The 25,321-nt window shown below is 35.5% G+C and overlaps 1 protein-coding gene across 3 annotated transcripts in view; it reads left to right on the top strand.

Annotated features, from left to right (window-relative positions):
• SKAP2 (src kinase associated phosphoprotein 2) overlaps positions 1–25,321 on the top strand; it is a 179,766-nt gene that overhangs the window by 142,130 nt on the left and 12,315 nt on the right. For all 3 annotated transcript variants that reach the window (XM_045564526.1, XM_045564525.1, XM_045564527.1), the window contains 2 exons: positions 16,120–16,197; positions 21,951–22,063. In XM_045564526.1, coding sequence (XP_045420482.1) covers positions 16,120–16,197; positions 21,951–22,063 — 191 coding nt within the window. The remainder of the gene's footprint in view (positions 1–16,119; positions 16,198–21,950; positions 22,064–25,321) is intronic.

The following is a 25,321-nucleotide window of genomic DNA, read 5'->3' as shown; positions in this document are numbered from 1 at the left end:
AAGAAGAAATTTTTGTTGAATTTATGAAGGAAGAGATCTTAAATGGCTGCTGAATTTATGAAGTAAATGATCCTAAATAGCTGCTTAATACTATTTAGGGTAAAAATGACTTTTGTATATATAAAGAATTACTCAAAAATATATCAAAATAGAGACCCATCCAAACCCAAATGTACAGTTTGGTTTTATAAGCTAAGAATAAACCTATTTGCATTTGAAGTCATGTTAAATCAGGCTAATGTGGTTGCTTTAGAATAGATCTTAAAAATGGGGTTGGCATTCCAATCAACTAAAGTTCTTTTAATTTAAAGAACTTATTTTATTCCCTGTGTGGATCAATCATTTTCTCCCCTCAAAAGTCAGCCTCTTTTTGCACTATTCATTTGCAAAGCTTACATGACATAAACATTATGTGACAGAAGTTGTTTGTTATTAAGAGAGAGAATATCATCTCAAAGAAACTTGTCATCTGGAAATAGGAAAAATCACACAAAGTAATTCTATTTGTATCATGGCTTTTTCACTGTTGGCTACATTTGTGACAGCTGATTTTATATTAAATATTAACAATATTTTGTTTATGCTTGAATGTGCTCCAGTAGGATGTAGATTTTACTGAGAATATTACTGGTTGCAAAGAAGACTGTTCAGTTAAATGATACACTTGAGGGCCAGTTAGGAAGAAACATAGATCTTACTTATCTAAGAAAATTAAGCTGGCACTTTGGTGTCAAAATTTGGTGTCAAAAGTTTGAAGTTTTACTTTACCCTTGAATCTTACAAAATTATTGTTTTTGAAGGTCAAAAGTGGGAAAATATTGGCAATTTCATTTGATTCAAACTAATAGAAATCCTTGGTAGCGACAGGTAGAGGTTTTAGGAAGTCGTGGATACCAGTATAAATAGTATGATTATAATGAATGAGCTATGGAGACAACCTATTTGCTGGAAAAGTTATTGTTGGATTTTTAATATAGGTAACTAAATTAGGGTTATATTCCTCATTTTCAAGAGCACTTAATACAATAAAAAACGTTGATATGTTTTGTTTGAGTTTCTTAGAGTGCTGTAACAAATCTTATTTGTAAATGTTCATGTAATTTTGGTGATGTCTGCTTTTAGAGAAGCCTAACTGAATTGTGTTGAATCTTCTGGTTTGGGAAGTGCGTATGTGTGTGTCTATAATTTGTTTTCTTTTGATTTTACTTTTCAATATATGAAAATACCCATGAGACAGGCTCCTGCTGAATTTTTGGTCACTGTGTCATTAGTGCTATGAGTGCACATTGTCAGTTGTTTAAACATTGTTGAATCCACTGTGGGTTGGCAAGAAGCATCTGGGAGCCAGACTTTTCCTGTGGACACATGCCAAGTAGTGTATTGTATTTCCTCGCTAAATTGAACTATATTGAGATAATTTTTCTTCTTGAGTTTTTTAATCCAGAAATTATTTTCCAAAGCTGAGGATCATATGATAAAATTGTTTATGATAAAACTACCTGAATTCTGTCATCACTGGTTGGTTGATAACTACTTTTGTTTAGCTGTAGTAGGTGTAAATAAGTCATGCAATTAAACTACATTCAGATAGTTAACATTATTCTCCTAAGTAGATTGTTCAGGAAAGTTCATATGTCATTTCATGTATTCTCTTTAAATCAATGATTTACTCTAAGCAAGGACAATAAACATTGAATGACCCTTTAATTAAGTACTATAGTTGGGCTTGCCATTAAATTTACATGTTTGATTGCATTATTTAATTAGATGGAAATAAAGCCCTAAATTGCATTTTAATATACATAATTATAGCATAACATTTATTTTAACTAAAAATGCCAGGAAATATTTATAAAATGTCATATTTAACTTTTTTAAAAAATATAAAATATCTGAACAGTTGTGGTTTGGGGATGAGAACGTAAAAATGCTTTGTCATACTGGCAGATTGGCTGGGGGTTAGTTCTGGAGCACTGACACTGCCTAGACCCTAGACCTCTAAGGTAGCAGGGATTTGTCTTCCCGGAGTGGATAATTTACTTCATTTTGCTACTCTAGGACACTGTGGGTGAGGCCTTAAAAAAGTAAGATTTGGTTTGCCCGCCATGCACGTTAAAAATACTCTGGCTCTTCTATATAAGACCAGACATTTTATTTATCTTGGCTTTATTTCTAGAATCCCAGTAAGAGAAGCTTTGCAAATGAGAGTTCAACCTATCCCTTTAGGGGGCCCAAGCTGGACAAGTGTGTTGTTTTTTAAGCTCAAATTTTTACATGTACTTTGAAAGACATCAAATACTATTTTGCAGGAATGAACACCTAGACCTCCATCAAATGAGTTTTATGTGCCTAACCTTCCCTTCTTACCCCAGCAGGTTTTACCTTGCTTCTTTTGACAGCCCCTTTCTATAGAAATATCTTAGTTCTAGAAGATCTTTCCTTTTCCAGGCATTATAACATATTTTATCATAAATTTGTCTGTCAAGAAAACACCTCTTACCTTAGAATTGAAAATATCTTGGCCCAGTGCGGTGGCTCACACCTGTAATCCTAGCACTCTGGGAGGCCAAGTCAGGTGGATCGCTTGAGGTCAGGAGTTCGAGACCAGCCTGAGCAAGAGTGAGACCCTGTCTCTACTAAAAATAGAAAGAAATTATCTGGCCAACTAAAAATATATAGAAAAAATTAGCTCGGCATGGTGGCGCATGCCTGTTGTCCCAGCTACTCAGGAGGCTGAGGCAGGAGGATCGCTTAAGCCCGGGAGTTTGAGGTTGCTGTGAGCTAGGCTGATGCCACGGCACTCTAGCCCGGGCAACAGAGTAAGACTCTGTCTTAAAAAAAAAAAAAGAAAATATCTTAAAAACATAATTCCGAAAGTCTATATAGAGCCTCTCATAGGTACCTGGAAATTTGTATTTTGAGAGTGTCATTCTTTTGTATTATGGAAAGTGCTTTAATTTGATGTATTTTTTATGTTTTCCCAGAATTAAATCTGTTACAAAACTACAGCTACTTTATTCAGGATTAATCAAAATCAGTGTACTTGTGTTCCTGGGTAGGATGGAAGCTGCTTTCAGCTCCGCTTGCTCCAGAGCTTGGCCTTACTCTGTTTTTTTGTCATGTTCAGTCTCTGGGAGGGAGGCGATGGGAGATGATTTTTTCCATTTATAAGCTGCCTTCCAACTGAAAGAAAAATGGAACGGCCAAATGCCAAGCTCTTCACTTGCTGTGGCCATTACAAACATGACTTTTCTCCCTTTTTTCGGCAGTGTACACTATTTTTCAAGGGAGGGTTTTTTTTTTTTTAGATTGTCAGCCAAGTTATTTTGTCATTGAAGATTGTTAAAAATAAGAATATACGTCAATATGACATCATGATATTAAGTTTCTCATAAGTTGCATGTTATGGCAATAGATTAAAGTGCTATTTATTATAATTAATTAACAAATACAGGAATAAGTAATATATGCAGGGTCTTACACCACAAGGGAAGAAAAAGCATAGTGTTTCAGAACTTGGGCTCTGGAGGCAGACTGCCTGGGTTCAAATGCTGACACTACTTACTATAACTGTGTTACACTGAGCAAGTTACTTGTTTCTGTGCCTCTGTCTCTTCATCTGTAAAATGGGCATGACAGCAAACCTTCTTCATAGGGTTTTGACTGAGATTTAAGTATACAGTGCCTAATGGTGCTTGATAATTATGATTCTAATCACTGTTATAAATCTTCTATGCAGTGGGCATTGTGTTGACTACTTTACCTAATTTTGTCCTCACAATAGATCTGTAAAGCAGATTTTATATTTCTGTTATCCAGAAGAGAAAATTGAGGTTCAGAGAGTTTAATTAACTTGTCTAAGTTTGTATAGCTAGTGAAAGAAGGTAACACAAACTTCTAGAATACTAATTCTATTTGCATTTATGTAGTTCCATTGTATCCGTTGAGAGCATGTATGGGTCTGTTGAGAGCATATGTGAGCATAATTCCTGCCTTACTAATTCCATTATAATTCATTTTACTTTGGTATTATTTAGTGAGGTATACCTATATTTTGAAGCTTGAAACACAAGTGATATTTGAAGATAGAATGTTCTAGTTAACTTACATTCAACTAATGACATAACACTCAAATTTTGAAACCTTAAAAGAAAGCCTTAGAAGATATGACTCTGAGTCATTGGTTCTCAAAGTGTTGTCCTGGGACCTGCAGCATGGGCTGGTAACTTATTAGAAATACACATTCTTGGGCCCACCCCAAATCCACTGAATCAGAGATTCTATGGGTGGGGCCCAGCAATCTGGGTTTTAACAAGCCCTCCAGATGACTCTGATCCCAGCTAGAGTTTGAGAGCTACTGCTCTAGGTAAACAACACATCTCGGTGATATGCAGGGATTTTGATGTGGCTCATGATATCTAGTTCCCAACTGGAAGTCACATATTGTAGAGGGAGCATGTAGGGGTAATAGAAAAATACAAATGGGGATGTTATTTGTTTATTGCCCTATAAATGTTAAATATTTAATCCTATGTGCTTGATCCCTTTCATTCCTTGGATTTAGGCCATCTAAGCAGGTGGTAGCTATTACTGTAGAGTACAGCCAGCTAAGCACAAAGGACTGAGGGACTGAGAGTGACACTCTCCCCACCCTCAGCTTCTTACTAGCTGGGACACACAGAATCAGGGATTAGGATGATTAATTTTTCTAGTATTCAGCAACTAGGAATCTTCAACCAAGAAGAACTGACACTGAGAAAGCAATATATATATATATATAGAGAGAGAGAAAGCAGTAAGTAGTCATTAATTACCATTGCATCTTTTTCTTCAGGTATAATTTAAACATGTAAGTGCCATATTAAAAAATGAGTGGGGCTGAAGGATATAGGAAATAAATAGGGAAACTGCTGCTATATCCACATATTTAATTTTGGAAAAATTGGACCAAAGCAGTTGTCATCTTAGAATCCATGACAGCCAGTGAAGAAAAGACTGGCCATTAGCCAGACACATTTGCCTAGACCTTAGGAAGGCAGATTTCAGAAAATTCAGAGAAAGAATAGGCAAAAAATGTGTAGTTCTAAAGACAACAAGTATTTTAAAATGCCATTTGGATTTTAATTGTAAATGATCCCAATGAGGAAAAGTGGGGGAGAAACTAAAATACATCAATGTTTTTGTGCTAGAATCTATTCAATGGGTGCAACTTTTAAAGGGACAGGTATCAACCATTGAAATGGCCAAATAACCAAAGAAGATATAAAAATAGATTAAATTTATAAATTATGATAAGTACAATAAAAATGCACAATAGCTACGTGTTTTTGTTTCTTTACAAAACTTATTAGGGGCAATATGAACTACTTACTGTCCCTGAGAAAACAGCTCAGTTTCTATTTGCTTCTTTTCCATGAAGAATTAGTAAGATTGGTAAGAGGGAACAGACGCCCAGGATTGGCAAAGATTCAAGTAGAATACCGAGCTAGCCAAAATCCATTTCATTTTCATTCAACAAACATTCCTGGAAAACCTTTTTTTGTCCCAGCCCCTGGGTTAGGCTGTGGTGATATGAATAAGCCCCTGGAGAGTTCACAGCTGGAGGAAAAGTGGACTAGCTAGTACCTGTGAGTGGAGTGATGACAGAGGTCTGAACCAAGTCCGGGAGAGCACAAAGGGCTGGGTGATCAGCTGCCTGGAGAGATCTGGGAAAAGCTTCTAAGGTTGGACATTGAGCTATACCTTGAAGATGAGTAAAATTTAAGTTTGTCTTCTGGCCCAGATAAAACTACAGTACATTACAAGAGGACTTGTAAATGAAGTCACTGAACTACTCGCACTGACTTTGAGGGAAACATGAAGGATGAGAGAGTGGTTAGAAGTCTGATGTCTAGCAATTACATTATAAAATTCTCAAAAAGAGTAGACAGTATCTTAAGTGGGGTTCCCTGAAACAGACTCTTTAAACAGTTGCATGTAGAAGGTTTATGGGTGAGTGATCTTGTACCCTTGGATGAAAGTGAAGAAGGAAGGACTAGGTTGGGCTGACTTCTCAGGGTTGTGCCAAACTGAAGTAAAGAGGCCTGTCTTTGTATTCTCACATTAGCTAATCATTGGCTCCAGGCTGTCCTCTGGGATGGGTGTAAGCTTGAGTGAAGCAATTCCCTGCAATTGAAGCAATTCCTCGTGAGGGACACGGCAGTCGGAGTATGGCTGTCTTGGTTCTGAAAAGGGCGTCTGGTATCCACTACGGGTGGCTTCTGAAAATTCTAGATAATTTAAGGGCTTTGAAGTGGACTTCAGAGAAGCTACTAACATAAAATATTAAAAGGAATCTTTTATGCTATCTAGAAAATTAAACACTAGTTATTAGAACCCAGTATGGGTTCAAGGAAATGACCAGACATATAACTGGACTTCAGCAAGACATGTTCTTATTAAATCTTTTTATATATATTTTTGTTTTTAATTATTACAGGTACATAATAGTTGTATATTTTTATAGGGTACATGTGATGTTTTGATACAGGTATATAATGTGAATTAATCAAATCAGGGTAATTGGAGTATCCATCACCTCAGGCATTTAACATTTGTGTTAGTGTATTCCCATTCCACTCTTTTAATTATTTTAAAGTATACCCTAAGTTACTGTTGTTTATTGTCATTTTGTTGTGCTATCAAATATTGTTCATTTTATCTAATTATCTAATCTTGTGAAATCTTTATAGGTATAGAGATCATTGGATAACTGACTCTACAATTGTGCCCAAGGGGTGCTAATTAATTGATTTTGTGAATGCCTTAGAACTTTATTCTCAATGTTGTCATATCCAACATATTCATCAGTGCCTTGGATGAAGACATACAAACCTGCTCTCAGTAGACTCAAATCATAGGTCAAATCTAACAAAATGAAATATGATAGGATGTCCCACTTGCTCCAAAAATCTAGTTGCACAAGTATAAGAAAGTAAAGACTTGGCTTCGCAGCAAATGGGAAAAACACATAGGGATTTTGGTCAATGACTAATATGAGTCAGCAGTGTAATGTGATTCAATCCTGAGATTGTGTGCTTTGGGGATATAAAATAATTATCAAATTGTGTTCTAGGTTAGCAGGATACCAATTTTTTTCATATGGTGATGAACAGTGTTTAGATATTTAATTAAAACCACCCTCGAAAGTACAGGGCAGCCATTTTCAAACTTACTGGTCTCAGGATCCCTTTCCAATCTTAAAAATTATTGAGGACTCCCTAAAAGCTTTTGTTTATGTAGGTTCTACCTCTTACTATTTACTGTATTAGCAATCAAAACTGATAACTTAAAAAAATGTTTATTTATTAACAAATTTTAAAATCACAAAAATAAACCTAATTAATTGTGTACATAGCTTAGTTTTAGGAAAAATAACTGTATTTTCCCAAAAAATTAGTGAGAAGAGTATGGCATTGTTTACATTTTTACGGCTTCCTTGAATATCTGTCATGATAGAAGATATTTAGAGTCTCATATCTGTTTCTACATTCAATGTGTTATGCTATATTGTTTTAGTTTAACTACAGTCAACATATGAAGAAAAATCCACCTCATACAGATATGTAGTAGGAAAAGGGAGGTACTTTAATAGTCCTTGCAGGTAATTGTAGGTCTTCTTTTTTGATACTGTACCAAGACTCTCGACAAGTGGTAAAGGTTAGTACAATGTAGAATCAGAAACCATATCAATGAACTTTTCATGCTCTTTTACATTAAAATTCATGGGTCTGTTTTGCACTTTGAATGGATCTTTTACACATGCCTGATTTTGTAACATCATGCATTTGGTCAGTTGGAACATATTGGTTCATTACATTATGCAGCACTTCCAAATATTAACACAATTATGACACAGTTAAAAAACCACATTTCGTTCATATTACCCTTGATCTCATTGGAAAAGTCTTTAAATACTGAGGAGCTTTCAAGCTTACAGTGGCAGATACAAGTTTCTAAAATTCTAATTTTTGCTCAAAAGCTCAGATTTTATCATTGGCAGTAAATACTGTTATTTTCCTTGAAATGACAAGCTGTGTTTAGTTTTGAAAAAATGTCTGCCACATTCCCAAGTCTGAATAACCATAGTTTGTCAGTCATTCAAGTAAAAATGGTGTTCCTTAGGAAAAAAAAATGCTCGTTCAGTTTGACACTCATACCTGGCACATCTGGTGATGCAGAAGAAGAGCTTTATGCATTCTTCTGATTTCATCAGAATGTTAAAACGATATGTACTCAAGGTTAATACTAGGTGAAAATAATTTTTACTGCTTCATCAAGGACATTCTTCAGTGCAATTGGCTTTTCTTTCTTTTCTTTTTTTTTTTTGTATGCTGTTGCAAGGCAGTGAAAAATACAATGACAGTTTGGTGCCACTATGTTGATTTATGCTAAGGTGTCAGCAGTTTTACCCATCATTGCTTTGCAGCATCATTGCAAATGTTAACGCAGTGAAAAAGGCACATAAAGTCTTAGTATTATTATGAAAATAGTTTTGACCTCATAGACCACCCCCCACCAAAAGGGTCTTGGAAACCACTGCTGGTACAAGGGCTATGGAGCCAATAAGTGTAATGGTGATGATTCCTCTCATAAGTCTGTGCTTTTTTCTTTCTTGGGTTCTTGAAAATGAGGTTAAGGTACACTGTGCCTGATGAGGAAGGGTATATTTGCATAGGCAAGCAGAGGAAACAGAGCAAAATAAGCTCTGCATCTGTACATCTGCTTTTGTTCTGGAGATTGTAGTAGGTAGTTGTAGATCCTTATAAAACAGCCACATTACAATTACACCTTAACACTACCTATTTATCATTAAATAGTATTTTTATCTAATAAAATTTAAAACAAACAAAATCTAAGTTAAGATGAAATATTTTACTTTCTAATAAAGGATTCAAAACAGTTTATAATGAAATACATACATATTTGGGATAAGAAACATATGAGGATATTGAAATATTTGGAATTTTCTTATTAAAAATAAGAATCAAGAAAACCATGTGTGAATAAAGGTGGCCTGGAAAGAGGTGTTAATAGTGGCTATGGATAGATCATAGATGATTTAAAATCTTTTTCTTTTTGCTTATTTCTATTTTTGACTTTCAGCAATGAGTAGATATTGCTTTTGTAACAAGAATAAGAAAAAAGGTTAATGTAAATGAAAAAAAGGACCTATAATTGTACCAGAAATCCAGAGCCGGATACAGAGGTCACTATAAATGAGAAATAAATTCACTCAGACTTTCCTGGCTTAAAAGAAGTTTAGTATAACAGAATTTATTATAAATTTTAATTAAAATTTAAGAATTTGTGTTTTATAGGATAGCTAGAGGAATGTTATACTATATCATACAGTGACTAATACACCGGGACAAGAAAGAGCCCCCTTCCATAATTTCCCAATGTCTAGTGCTCTTTAGGAGTAGGATAGTTTTCTGACTCACAGTTGCTTCTGTCCAACAGAGTCTGACCTATTAGAACTTTATTTTAAACCTATATGCTTTGCCTGTCTGCCATAATTGCCTGTAGATGATCAAGTGTGTATAAGACAGCTCCTGAAATAGGGAAGTACTTCTTAAGCAGCTGATGACTTTTTCAGAAACGTCTGCAGTGCATGTTGCACAGAAGGGAGTTGCAGGGAGAAAGGTACAGGGTACAAGCTGTGGGACCTTGGTCTAGTCCTTCAGCACCATGGGTCACTTCCCTTTTTATGAAATGAGGAAATTGAATAAAATTATATCTAAGGTTTCTTTCACTTCTAAGATTTTTTTTTTTCCTGATTCTGTCAAAAGAGATCTTTGCTTGAGTTTGAGTTTCTCCTTCAACATCCTAACCATGTTAACAAATGTAATCTCTATGTGAAAATCATTATTTTTACATTTTCAGAATTGAGTTTCAATTATTAAATTTAATATCATAGTACAGAAATTTACTACAATCTAATGGTATTTGCTTTTGCTTTTGAAGTACAATGATAACCTTTCCATATTAAACCTTATAGAATGTCAAAGGTGAAAGTAGGTTGTGTGGTTGAACAATTATTGCTTATTTTGTTGCCTTTTATATCATGTTAACCTTCTTGCTTGCTAAATTAATAAATTGCTATGAAATACCTAGCTCCTAAGGTAATAAACTTGATATGCATACTAATTGTGCATTTTTTTCCCTGAGAAGTCTGGTTGTCTTATTGTCCTACCAGATTCTTGTTCAAAGTTCTGTAGGATAAATATTATTCTTCCTAGTCTGTACTACAGAGATGACACTAAGAATTAGAAGCAGTGTCAGTTTATATGAGTAATTAGAACTGCAACAATAGGCCCAACTTTTGTGGTGGTTCACGCCTATTATCCTAGCACTTTGGGAGGCCAATGTGGGAGGATTGCTTGAGGCCAGGAGTTCAAGACCATCCTGGGCAATATAGTGAGACCCTGTCTCTACAAAAATAAAAAAACATAAAAATTAGCCAGGTGTGGTGTGTAAGCCTGTAGTCCCAGCTACTTGGGAAGCTGAGGAAGGAGGATCACTTGAGCCCAGGAGTTGGAGGTTGCAGTCAGCTTTCATCGCACCACTGTACTCTAGCTCCAGCAACAGAGCAGGACCCTGTCTTTAAAAAAAAAAAAAAGGCCCCACTTTGCCTAATTTCCATGAGAGTAAACTTGACTCTAATTATGCTATTTCAGTCATCTTTATCCTTCTGTTCATTTTGAGGTTTGTGTAATGCTAAAAGGCACATGCTTATATCTTTATAAAATAGATGTGTTACTATAAAATATGTCAGTCTATTAAACAGAAAAATCCTTTAGAAGTATCACATTTATATTAATAACAGTACTAGATTTATAAGTCCTTAAGGAACTCACTTTCCCTCATTGTTGTAACTTTGAATCTCTTGCTCATACCTATTGGACTCTATTCTTTAATTTTTCCAACCCTTCCACCAATGTTGGTGGCTTGCCACAGGTCATAGGAAAGAAGAGAGGGTGAGGTGCCGTTTGTGTGAATCCTCCCAGAGTTTCTCCCTTCTTTTACACTGTAGCACTAGGACTAGCCAGTGGTGTCTTCTGTTTCCCCATGTCTCTTTCATCTTCTCCCATACGGGGACATCTTGCTTGCAATACCCTGGAGCCGAACTCCTTGATGAAATGTGCAGGATAGCCCATTGCTCCTAAATGAAGGTGAACTTCAACTTCTTTCAAACCTTTATATGTAGAAAGACTCACCTTTACCATCTCCATTTAAACATGTTTTCTTTATTTCTTTATTAAAATTGAGATAGAAAAGAAGCTGGATAGCTTAGAAATAAATCTGTCTTCAATTAAGAGTTGTGTTAGAAACCTTTACAAAGTGTCAGTGTGGGGTGGCTTTAGGAGCAGTCTAGTTTGTGAAAAGCTGGAGGTGGGGAAGGAAAGCTGGGAGAAAGGAGAAGACTAGATGTTTCAGGAACCCCAAGTTGCAATTGTTTCTAAACCAGCACTAAAAAGATTGTTTAACCTAAGATGTACATCAGATACAATTCTATGATAGTATAGAACCTGCCCACCTGTGTGAAAATGTTTTCCAGGTCCACCAACAGCCAATATTTAAATAAAACTTCAGAAAACAATCTACTTGTGACTTAAAGGTTTTAATGAAACTCAGGGAAGGGACACTATGGCTGAGAGCTAAGGCTTAATAGCTCATGCCTGAAATTTAAATCACAGCTCATGTACTAACTGGATGTGTGAACCTGGACAAGGTATTCAAACTCTGTAAATTTCATTTTTCACATTCATAAAATGGATGATAAAAGTACCTATTATTACCTCATAGAATTATTATGAGGATTTAGTTACATAATGGATATAAGTGCATATAGTATGAACATTTAAGCAATAAATATTAACTTCTCTTGAGAAAAATATATAGTCACATAATCAAATAATGCCTGGTCAAGTCAAGATCCAAATTCAAATTTTATTTCAGAGCTTAACTTTTGGTTCTGTGTTTTATGTCTTTTAAAATGGATTGTAATTCCGTAAAGCTGTTTTCTGAGGGTGTTTAGTGAGAAAGGTAATCATTGTGTGAGTCAGAGATTTTCTTATGTTGTCTTCCTCTTCTCCCTGGAAGAGATGATAAAATCAATCCTCAGCCCTGATGTGAACATCACACACCCTGACTTGGTGCTAACAAATTGTCATCAGCCCGTTTCAAGCAATGTCAGCTAAATGTGTCATTTGCTCAGCACTCTTCTTTTTTGGTTATTTATCCTAAAAACAAGAAAATTAGTAAGCCAGAAATAGCCATTTTATAAAAACTGCATAGCTAGACAGATTTGCAATCTTTATTAGGGTAATAATCCATCTGTTATGGAACTGGATCAATTTGTAAATTAAATTGATTTATCTAAAAGGAAAAAATAAAGGTCTTGACTTTTCTCACAGTAAGCATTTCCTCAAATGGTAGTCATCCAAAAAAATTTGGGAGACTCAAATTTCCTGCTATTCTTCCTCTCTTTGCTCAATTCGGAGAAAAGGCAAAATATCTATTAAAAAGAGGGTTGGGGTATAGTATATTCTTTTGGGTTCTATAGGATCTGATTGCACCTGGAAGTGTTATATTTTTGACAGGATTTAATGTTAAAACCTTTTGATGACTACTAGAACATTTCTAATACTCACTGGTTAGTTTAGTAAATGTGTAACCATGTTTGAATTATCTTCTGCACTTAGCTCGCTTTATTGCTATTTTCATCTTGTCTGATCAAAAAAAAAATCTCCTGATGATTCTTCTAACAATATGTGATTGGAATAATAACTTCACACGTTGAAGAGTTTTGTGCTGCAGCTGAGAGGCATGTAAATACAAGCTGCTTATTTGCAAGAAGCTTCCAGATTTGCAATATGATTGCTATGGAAACCACATAATGAAAACCTTATAACCATCTGTGTGGTTTGATGGATTTTACTGCATAGCTGAGCTGTTTTTGTTTACTGTTATTAAAATGTTGAATGGAATATATTAACTCACAAACATTGACTATTTGAGGTATTAATTAGTATTGTATAATGGCATTGTGCCTCAACACCAAAATAAAATGTTTAATAATAAATCTAAATAAAACAACATGTGTGTGTATATAGTTCCAATATAATGTAAAGGTGATTATTGCCTAGAATTTTGGTCATTTGTCCTTACATTTTTTTTTTAGTGGTGTGGAGAGCTTTATTCTGTTAATAAATCAATATGTTAGGATTTATTTTCATGATTTTTGAATCCATTTGATCACTCCGTATTTATTGAACATCTCCTTTATGCCAGGTTGTAGCCAATATTCAGTCAGAGTGTTCCCCCCACCTAAGATTTAAGAACACATACCAAATTTTATTTTCCTTTCTTTTATATGGAAGCTGTTTGTATTGTTAGCCCAAGATAAAATTAGTTATTTGAATATTAGGAAAAATTTATGTATGCAGTTCATAAGGCTTTGACCTGAAAATACCAGTACTAGGTTTGAAATGAAAAAAGGAAGTGTTTTTAATGAGCATCTCATCTTCTAAAATACTGCTTATTAAATAGCATCTCACATAGATTTCAGTTTGGATACTTCACAGTAAATGTTGATACTTAAGTAAATATTTTTAATATCATTATTCTGACAACTTAAGAATATATTTCTTAAGGACAAGTTTCTCTGACACCAGTATACAATCCAGAGCACACATTATAGGCACTTAAATTTTAACAAAATAAAAATAATTTCACAGTAATAAATTCTTCTAAATCCATTGTTAACTTTACCAAAGAGCCGAGTTTTTCTATGTGATTATTGTAATTAATTTTTTATGATATCTTGATGCTGACTTTGGGTGATGAGTCTAAAATACCACAGTCTTTCCTTGAAAGCCAAGAATAGTGCTCACTGTATTGATGTAGTTACGGCTTTTGACTGAGGACAAATGCCCTTAACTTTTTTAATTTACTCCTTATTATTCAATTTGTGGCCAAATTGGAATGAAGGGGAGTGAGTGCTAGGAAAAGAGAATGTGTGAAAAGGAAGAATAGCTTTTTCCTTCACCTTTTAAAAGATTATCTGTAAAATCAGTAGGTTGGACTAAAGGACTGTAATTGTCCCTTCTGCCTTTAAAATGTATGTGGAAACACCTATTAACCCATTTATGATAACTAATCCTTAAGGTTTGGTATAAGTGAGGCAACTATTGTTGAAGAGAAAAGAGATGGGATTTAATGTTTAGTATTAATTGCTATTTGATGGAACCATATTAAATTGTCAGTGTTAGGGTTAACAATATATACAAAGTGCCGTATATTTTCAGCTGTTTCTTATATTGGAGCTTTCATTTTTTTGTTTGAATTGACTTACAAAAATTCAGAACAGTTATACTTGTCTTTTAAGTACAGTAACTCTCAAGCTCAGTTGAAATGCTGATTTTGATTAATCCCCATCTAAAATTTGCAGGAGAATCCTACATTTACACCTGCAGTCCTGACTGGTGTGGTCTACCATACTTCCCAGTTGCCTCTGGACATTGTCTCTAGGTTGCCCCACCAGCACACTGAATCCCTCATGCCGAAAACACAACTCCTTGTGTTCCCCCAGCAGGATAAATTATGTTGTCTATCCTCTTTTTAGGAATATTATGTCCATTTCTCAGCTAACTAAGCTCAAAACCTGAGCCATCATTGCTTGCTCTTTTTTTTCCTCTCACTCCTCCAAATCCAGTTAGGCACAAAGCTTATCAATTTTAGTTCCTTTATCTTTCATCCATCTCCTTTCCATTTCCTCTGCCCTTTCAGTTCAGGACTTCCTTCCCCTTTATCTAGAGTGGTCCCCTTCCCTGCCCCTCCTCCAGATGCCCTCTGTCTGAGACAGTGAGGTCAGATGTTCATTCCTGAAGTATCGTTTCAGTTCTGCCCTTTATCTGCTCAAAAACTTTCTAGGGCTCTTGTTGCCCACCAAATAAAAGTCCAGCATCCATAACCAGATGTTCATGGCCCTCAACAACTGGCCCAAACTACTAGTATTATCCCCCATACTGCTCTTCCCCATGAGTACCACATTCTTTAGTCAAAATGAATGTTACTGTGCCTTGTTCTTTTAAAGTTAATGCCTTTCCCTCTATGTGGAACTATCCTACTTCCCATCTCTCGTTGATTAAATTCTCTCATCCCACAGACCCTTCATGGTGTCCCCCAGTGGGATGGTTTCCCTGTTGTACTCCTTCAGTACTTTGTGCTTCACTTGCCAGGTTTAGGCCCCGTTAGCCCATTTTCCTTTAGATCTTGTCTTCTTGTCTTCCATAACTTGGGGAAGAAATGTGATAGGAGAATATGGAAAGAATATAAATAAATCACTGACTATATCAGTGATTTTAGTCTAGGAAAAAGAACATGGAGTTTATAATCACAAACTTCAGTTTGAATGACACTCTTTGGAAGTTACTTCACCTGTTTGAGCCTCTAAAAATTAACGGATCTATAGAATGAGGATTTAAAAATGATTTATCCGTGAAAGCTTAACATCTACCTTAGTGCATGACAAGTAGTAGGTCCTCAGTATAATTTGGGGGCAATTACCTTGAAGGGCAAGGCTCCTTCTGGTATCTTCCTGTGATGATTAAGTGAGAAAACATGGAAATATCTGATAGTAAATGACTTATAGGTTAACTGTATTTTAAATGACCCATTTTCTCCATGCTATATTGACATTTTAGGGAATGATGATTTTATATGTGATACTCCTACCACACAGTATAATGCAGTTTATGGGTATAATTCTGGATGTTATTTTACCGAATTTAAGGGCTTTTGTGAATTTAAGTTTGTTTCAGATAAGTTTCTGTTAAGTATTTAAAACAAAATATGCAGTGCATTAGTACATATCTTAAATTTTATCAAGTCAATTTGGAAATAGTAGTTTATTTGTTCAGTATTAGATTATTGAAAAAGGAATGTGAACGTTGAGTAGTTTCATTCTTTAAAAAATAATATTTATGTGTTATAAACTTTTAGTTTTGCTCTTAAAATGGCCTGAGTGCTGTATTGTTACCCCTTCAGTGTGTCATTGATACTGTCTGTTTACAGAAGAGGAAGAGGATGGTGCTCTGGTGAAAATGGAAGAACAAAGGAAGATGAATCAGGACAGTGTTCATCACACCTTAGGTAATGAATTGTGTAAATTCCTGCAATCTTATTTTGGTGTTGTTTACTTTGATTTTAGCTACTTTCTTACTGCTCTAAGGACATATACACAGCTTCCCCGAAGTTGCCTTGTTTGGTCTGGATGTCTTATGGCTGATAAGCTGCTTAGTCCCATTTAGGATGCATGAAAACCACTTGAGAAGGATTTATAAAGTAAGCCAATTTATACAAGGTATTCCTTCCTGAATTACTTTGTAATGACTCAATTAGCTTTCATTTCTGCACAAAGGAGATTTAGTTGCATAAATTAGCTTATCATCATTGAGGAAGTGTCACTGCTAAAGGACAGTTTATAGATACAACATGCAGTTGCTGTCAAACCTATAAGAATGTAATATAGACATCTGTGTATACTTTGTGCTTGAGCAGAACAGACTTCTGCCATTCAGAGACTAACAGGGGACAACAAGTTGCCCAGGGGACTGGCAATGTAGACATCTCTGAAAAGGTCAACTTGACACAGGCTCTGACAATCGACCCGCAGCTCTGTCTTCTTTGATAAAAATCAGATAAACTTAAGACCGCTAATTGATCTGCAGCCTGTTTAAATGTTGGCCATGCATATCTTCATTGCATATGATTAGCACAGAAAGCAAATGAATTGGGTAAGAAATGCCAGAGTCCAGTGACAGCAGCTTAAAAATTGGAAAAGGACACTGGTGGCCTAGAAGGCTAGGAAGGATGTTGCCCTTATCCACTTCCACTTGGCAAATGGCCCCAAGTACTAATTACGACTGAGACTGGAAAAATAGCTGCACATGCTATGTACAAAATCACATGATACGGACTTTTCTTGCTTGTTGTTATTTCCAACTAGCAGGAGATAAACCGTATCTGTAGTGCAAACATGAGGTTAGTTTTGATAAACCAGCAATTATTTTACACGGAAAGAAGAGGAGGACTGCCTTCTTATCAGGACTTTACACCTCTTCATAGCCACATTTCAGCTGGGGCAAGGTCTGCCATTCATCCCCGTGTCTTGCAAAAAGCTGGAGTTGGGGTCACCTTCCCTTCTCTGATATATCCATACATCACTCTTTCAAGCTGTCAGAGGCAGGGTGGACAAGAAGTGTATGTTCAGGAAGTAGCCTTCCAGAGTCCTTCCTACTGTGACATGTGGAAAGGAAACAGAGACCTGATTCTGGACCCGGACAGGAAAGCAGAAGCAGGTTGCTGCAGAAGCTTTTGGTTTGCTTTTTTCAGAAAGGAAGTGGGACAGAGTCATTAGATGTTAGCACTCCAGTCCTGTAAAATGAAGCTGTAAAACACCAAAGCTTAGTGAAACCTTGACACGGTTCTATAGTAATTTAAGTATGTATGTTCAGGAAGCTTCTGCCAAAAACATGTAGTTTTCTTTTTTTTTAATTTCAATGCAGATATATTAATAGAAGGTAGACACACAAAGATAATCTTTCTCAGGTACAAATATTTTGGCTTAAAGCAATTATATTTTTCAAAAATCCTTTTAATGTTACCATCTCCCCAATTTTTGCCATTGAAGGTAAAAGAAAAAAATCAGTTTTCCTCAAAGGAATGCAATAAGTAGATCTAGCTTTTCATACAATAGCTATAAAGCGCTACGATAATTCTTATCTTTAGTGACATGAAATTCTTTTCAAGCAACAGTTTTAATGCTTTTGCATAGAAGTGACCTTTGCTCTTCCCTAGGCTGTCAAAGATGTAACACTAGAAGTTTGTTTGCCATGCAGGGCAGTGAGTTGACAAGGGTATTACTATCTTGCTGAGCATCATATGACATGAACTTCTAACCTTACTCAAGAATGTTATATATTTTTCACATTGACTGATTTTACAAAAAAAAAACAACAAAAAAACATTCTAATGTAAAATATGTAAGCAAAAACAAAATTAATCTTATATTTCTTACAAGTTTGTTCATGTTCAAGCTTATGTATCTTGCAGATATGTGTGTATGTGTGTATAAAGATCCCATTTGAGTTTTTTGAATATTATAGAATATTCTTACCTTTCTAAAATAATTTTTAAATCTATAACACCCAGAGAGAGATTCTCCATTATCTTCTTGTCATTTGTTTCATCTGTTATCATCATGGTTTTTGTCTTTGCAAAGCATCTACAACATTTACAGGTTTAATTCATACTTTCGTAACAATTGTTAGCTTTGCCCAATGATCTGTTCTTGTATGTTTTTAAAGGCAGAAGCAAGTACATTGTTTAAATTCTTCATAGGCAGGATAATTTATTTTTTCTTACCTTCTTTTTTAATCATTTATGCCTTTCAGAAAAATAAACATAATAAGGTGATTGGTGATTTTTTTGTGTAATTTTGAAAATATAGATCATAATGTGGATACAATAGAAAAATTAATCCATGTAGTAAAGACAACTAAACAGACTTAATTTGTATTTCAAAATGTATATTTATGATACTATGCTTCATCCCATTTAAAAAAATACATATCTCACATAGATTGTTTTTCAGTGTGTAGGTGAACAGTGTTAACTTTTGTATACCTATCATGCTTTGGAGGCTTTATCAACGCTTAATTTTTTTGTATATGTTTAACCACACTTTAAATTTTAAAAAGTAGACCAGAGAATCTTGCTGCTCTCTAAGGAATAAGACCATTCCAATTTTTGTGTCCAGATTTCATATCAAGAATTTAAACATTACTTTCCTGAGGAGACTAAGGCTAATAAACATATACTGCCAGGTTTTCTCCCTAGTTGTGATTTTTCTACTTTATAACTAGTATTGCATGCTGAAATAGATAGAATAGTAAATCATATGTACATGTAGCTGTGTGACATAAACAAATTATTCTTTAACAGAGCTCACATATGGGACACAGAAATGAGGTTGGTCTTTGGGTAACATCATCATCAAGATTATAGAAAGCACAGTCGAAAATGCATCTTTTTCCCAGTATTGCCAAATCGCTAGCTCTGTTGCCTCTTTACAGCAGTGAGATTTAATGAAATGCTCATGATGCACATCTAGGGAGAGATGCATCTTGCGCACGGTGGGGGTCTCCCTTCCCCTCATGTGCTCCTGTAACTCCCATTAGTGTTAATGGGAGTTTCACCAAGCGCATCGAGGGGAAGAGAGACCCCAAAGTGATAAGGATTATGTGTTAGAAATCACCATATACTTTTCTTTTCCTTCTTTTTCTCCCCTCCCTCTTGAAAATCTGCCGAATGAAAAACTATTGCAAGAGAATCTGAAAAAGGGAAGAGCAGCCTGGACAGCTGGGGAACCCATTGGGACGCCATAGCCCAGCCAAAACCTCTGCTCTAGTTTTTAGCCCAAGTTTTGTTTCTTCTGCCTTTTTGGACCAAGCCTAAGGCTGAGCAGCGTGGGGAACACACAGGAGCCTTGACTGGGGAAACCAGCCATTCAGATCCTTTTACCTCCTGGCCGGTTGCTGTGGGGGAGGGCCTTGCATGTGAAATGATGTCATCCTCTCTTTGCTCTAATTCCCTGACTTTTAAACTGACACTGACGGACTGCATGGGGCGCAACATTTGACCCATTTAGCAGTTGATTTAATCTGACTAGAATGTTTCAACTTCTAAATCTCTATTTGTCTAAATAAGTGGTTTTTAAAGGAAATCAGTCACTTTATTATTAAGTGATTTTTTTTCTAAAAAAAAAATTGACTGTTTGGAGTGATCTGGCCAGCCAGAGTGCCCTCTAGTGTCCATTTATAGAATTTACTTAATGTATGCTTTGGGGGAAAAATGTAATGAAGGGTGGCCACAAGCATTGTTAGTTCTTGGTTGGATTCCCAGGCTTGTATATGTCCCTGCTGGTATCAGTGATGAGTGCTCAAATGCTAGTGTAGAGAAGTCAATAAGGTGTGTGTCTCTATCTCTGTCTGCCTCCCTCCTTACCTCTCCTCTCCCATTGTCCCTCTCTCTCAGTTTTAATTCTTAGAAACCTAGAGACAAAAATTTAATAGGGGGATTTTGCTAGGTTGTGTCTTTTCTTACAAGTATAACTGAAGAGTAGGATCCTACTTCCTAAATATTCAGACTCCATATTATGCAGATTCTCCTTTTTTGGCTTTAAAAAATGTTTTAGATATTAAAGAGAATTTTTAGAATTTCTGGTAAACTTAACACTTTGATTTAATCACAAACTAAGTGCAATAAGATGAACACTATAATGACATGCTAATATGACTGGTTGTGTTGGAATTGCCAAGAAGCCTGCTGTTTGAGAGCCATATAACAAAACTAAGATGACAACCCTGGTCCAGCATGTGTCTCCACAGTTATCCCCTCAGAATTCAAAGATGACATTCCAATGATAGAAGTTGTCAGCACGTTTATGTTCTGCCTGGCTGGTGAATACACGGACGTCTTATTGATATTACTTGCATTCTTTTTGCATTAACTCATCAAAACTCAATTATCATGAAATTAAAAACAGGAAACAGTTCTCAGTGTAACAAAAGCATCCAGTGTATTTAACTCTGTTCTGTGTTTCAGGAGCCCCACATTGTATAAGTGACAAAGCATTTATTACCCAGTTTATTGTGGTATTACAGAGCGGAAAGCGCTAAATAATCAATCAGTTAATGGTCTGTATGGCAGTTTGAGCACATCACATCCATTGTGCTTATGCTGTTAGAAGGATGAGCTGATAACTCCAGTGTATGTTGCATGTTTATTCAGAGCCTAATGTCCTAAACTGGGGCTGACAAAAATCCGTTGAAAAATGCAGCTTCAGCATTGGCAATTTCAAAGTTGCTAAAATATTATATTTCAGAGACAAGCTTGAGAGGCTTTGAGTACAAATGTCCCCAAAGAAAAGAGCTGCAATTACCCTTTATATTATTTCCACATTATCCACTTCCTTTAACCAGCTTTAGGTTTTAGGATTTAAAAAAAATTTTTGGTTCCCTAGTTTTGGTTTTATGTTTGTACATTAGCTCCTTTACTATTATTATTTTTATGAGTGTCCCAAGTTCTGTGAGATGGGTATTTCACAGTGTGTATGTCACATCTCATAGATATTGGTCATTGTGAAGTGTGGCAGACTCATCTTCAAAACATGCTGCAAGTGGGCTTAAGTGTGTTATACAAAATAAGTAGAGGCCGGGCGCGGTGGCTCATGCCTGTAATCCTAGCACTCTGGGAGGCCGAGGCGGGAGGATTGCTCAAGGTCAGGAGTTCGAGACCAGCCTGAGCAAGACCAAGACCCCGTCTCTACTAAAAATGGAAAGAAATGATCTGGACAGCTAAAAATATATATAGAAAAAAATTAGCCGGGCATGATGGCACATGCCTGTAGTCCCAGCTACTCAGGAGACTGAGGCAGAAGGATTGCTTAAGCCCAGGAGTTTAAGGTTGCTGTGAGCTTGACGCCACGGCACTCTAGCCAGGCAACAGAGCGAGACTCTGTCTCAAAAAAAAAAAAAAAAAAAGTAGGAAGTGACTTTTAGGTGCTGGTTTGATGAGAACACATTGCAATGACAGGTTTTAGATGGAAGGTGGAGAAAGAAAAAAAGACATTCAAAATCAGCTTTTTTAAAATGGTCTTAATTAGAGGATAGTAAGAAGTAGGATCCTTATGTGGATGTAATAAAATGTTCATTTACTCAGGATAGAATTTTTTTAAATTATTATGGTAATCTAGGACATCCTTTAATTTCTGTTGATTCATTTTAAAACGAGGGCTCATTACATGAAAGCTCTAACTCATGCTTTCTCTTTCTTCTTCCTAGGAGATAAAAGCACTGATTATGCTAATTTTTACCAGGGTTTGTGGGATTGTACAGGACATCTTTCTGATGAGTTGTCATTTAAGCGTGGTGATGTGATTTACATTCTCAGCAAGGTAAGGAGATACCCCAAAATGACAACTGCAAAGGGGGAATACAAAGCTTGAATTTTAAATACATTTGGGCTTACAGCACTAGGGAAAAATGCCAGTTGGAATTCTTCTAGGTCCTTGCTAACAATTGGGAGTTCAAAATAATTAATTATTTTGTCAAGTGAAATATAATCAAATTTTAAACACAATCAGATAACAGGATTCAACTTACAGTGTGTTTACCTATCACTTTAGCCCTTGGCTCACATCCACCCACTGCCTTCTCCAGAAACAATATACTTCTGCGAAAGTTAACATTGTAAGGTATTAGGTTATTTATTATGTTTTTCTTTTCCTCTTCCTTTTTATTCTTCTGTGTGCTTATTCTGATTTTGTCTGCCATTCACTACTGGAAACTGTGTTTATAGAACAAGTTTTTCATCTTTATGTAAATACATTGGGTGTTCCGACAATTTAAAAGCAATGTTTTCTATTCAGACAGGTTTAGGTAATTTCTTTTAAGTTTAGCATACTGTATTTGTAAACATAATAGCAAAGTATATTGCTATAAACTCATCTTTATATATATGTATGCAAATCTTTGTTTTTGCTTCTTAAGACTTATAGAGGATTATTCAGAATCTTTTCGTTCTTAGATTTAAAAATCAAGTTTCTTATCATGATTATACTTCTGATAACGTGTGTGAGCTCCCCTAATTTTCATATTTTAATTTCCCCTACTGTAAAATGGAGATTTAAAAAATCCCCCTCTGTCTACTTTATGAGATTATTCAGGAACGAATGAAATATGGAAATAATTTAAATATAAGTAGGGGAATGTTAAATCATAAGTCTAGGAGTTTAATGTGGTCTCTAGATTAGAGAAATATTTTGGACTTTTCAGAGAGATAATATGACTTGTTAGATACAGAAGAGAATTTGGAAATAAGGTCACATATTGAATTTTAACACTAGATGGATGGTGCATAAAATCATAACTCAAAGAATCATAGAACGTTAGAGTGAGGGGCCTTAGTGGTGATCATCTCTTCTTGGTTTAAAGATGAACGATCTTGAGTAAAGAAAGTGCCAGAGTCAGTACTTGAGCTAGGTGTCTTGACTCCTAGATCAGTGCTTTTTCCTGTTTTCTTTCTTGTACTTCTATCTCCCTCCCTCCCTCCCTTCCTTCCTTCCTTCCTCTCTTCCTTCTGTTTAATTTGAAACTGTCATAAAGCATCCATAATGTGCTAGGACCCATTCTGGCACCAAGAATCCAAGAGGATTAAGATATAAGCACTTGTAGGTTATTGGGAAAGCGCTGAAAGCCTAAGAATGCTGACCTCCAGGACTGGCTGTGAAATAAGCAGCGTTCCCATAGGCATGTCTTACTGCCACCACTGCCTCAGGAAATCATGTCTGTTAACATGGAATTAAAAGTATAATCATAGCTGTGTGTCATACTTTCAGGATTCCAGGGGAGGTAGTGTCTGTTCTCCCAAACCTGTTTTGTGGAGACCTTCATTCTGTTTGTGAAGCCTGATCATAGAACTACGGTTAGAGGTGGTCCAACTCAAGGGAACCATATACTTCCATCTAAAAGTTTTAAATGCTGTTATCTGGGAGAGAGCTGACCAAAAACATCCTCTATCAGCCTTTTACAAAGCTTGAAGTTCTGCCATCATGATTATATTGATTAGGGACCTTCTAGAGATGAATATTTTACCTGGGGCTCATTTTGGTTTTTGCAAAAAGAGCCAAGAAAGAAACAGGAAAGAAGACCTTGTCCACCAGCACATCATCACCGCTGGCTGAACGATTATAGTTACCCAGCTGTGGACCTGGTAGAATCAACCTGATAAATCTTGATGAGGGTGAAAAGAAAGGACACTTAGCTGTTCTTTGGTGGGATTTAGACATATTCTGGGCCATTGATGGGTGTCTTGGCTGTTGGTAGTCAGGTTGCTTTGGGGTTGAGTGTATGTTTGTGAAGACTCTTATTTCCCTCCCTCGGTTTGGGTGAGTTCGGGTAGGAATCTCTTGAGACTCTGTAATAATCTTTTATTGGTTTGGCCTTCCAGTTTTATCAAAACTTTGGCAAACAGAGACCATAAATTAATACCATAAATTCATTTAATATGTGAATGATGACTGCAATTTTGAAAGGTTGGTATTATTATAACTTAAGAATTCAAGGCCTTTAATAAAAGAGAGCAAAAAAATTGCTCAAAAGGGCTTGTTTCTAGATCAAGGTAGGGCCAGTGTTATGTACTGACAGATTTTTTTTAAAGCACAATTAGTATAGAAATTGCTAGCATTGCTATATGCCTAGAAATTTGTTTAATCTTTCTCAGAGTTATATTTCATGGCTATGGGATGAAATTTTACCATTTTAATTTATTTTTTACACCATCTAGTGGCTCAGAATGAGTGGTGCAGGTAATTGCAGCTAATCTGCACAATCAAAATGTCATAAATTCAACTTTAGATCTAGATATGGGTTATTACTTTCCTATCTCATGTAAATAAAGAATTAGAATTAATCATGAGAAACTTTGTTCATCATTCTGAATTAAATATAGAAATTATATGTATAAGAAATAATACATTTTAAGGAATCTAACATAATATTTGTGGAGACATAAAAAATGTATACTTTGTAAAGAAATTAACGCTATGAATTTTCTAATAAATACAACCATTTAAAAGATTTTAAAGATATTCAGCTTTCTTGTGGTAATGAACTAAATTACAGTTTGAAATATTAAATTATCACTCTTTGATTCAACTTACCTTCTAGAAGTTTGTCAGTTCTGAAAATGATCTTAAAAAGGGAACACAAAATAGTTTAAGAAAAGATGAGTTCTTTCAATATAAATAAACATCTAGACAAATTAAGAAAGAAAATGGCATACATTATAATGAAGAGTGTTTTAATTTTGTAAATCTAATGGCAGAAAAACATTTAATTAGTTTAGGGATTAAGTTATCTTCATTAAAAAATCACTACAGAAATATACAGGGCATCCCGAAAGTCTCCATACAAAGGAAAAATTTTGTAATGAATATTTTGTAAATAAAGGTACATTTAGCTACAATTTCCTATTTTCCCTGCATATGGTGACTTTTGAGACACCCTGTAGTTTTATTTTAAAATTCAGTCATCTTTTTCTGTTTGCAAAGAAGCCTTGGTGGAGTGTCAACTGTGCTCAGTCAGCCTGGGGGTGATTTATTTAGGCCTCTTTTTAGAGTTATACAAATCTTAGTCTTTATTTTTTTTCCAGT

Source organism: Lemur catta, chromosome 11, assembly GCF_020740605.2.
Source record: "Lemur catta isolate mLemCat1 chromosome 11, mLemCat1.pri, whole genome shotgun sequence".
Lineage (NCBI taxonomy): Eukaryota > Metazoa > Chordata > Mammalia > Primates > Lemuridae > Lemur > Lemur catta.
The sequence above is the reverse complement of the archived record's forward strand: the minus strand, read 5'-3'. Positions and strand labels throughout refer to the sequence as shown.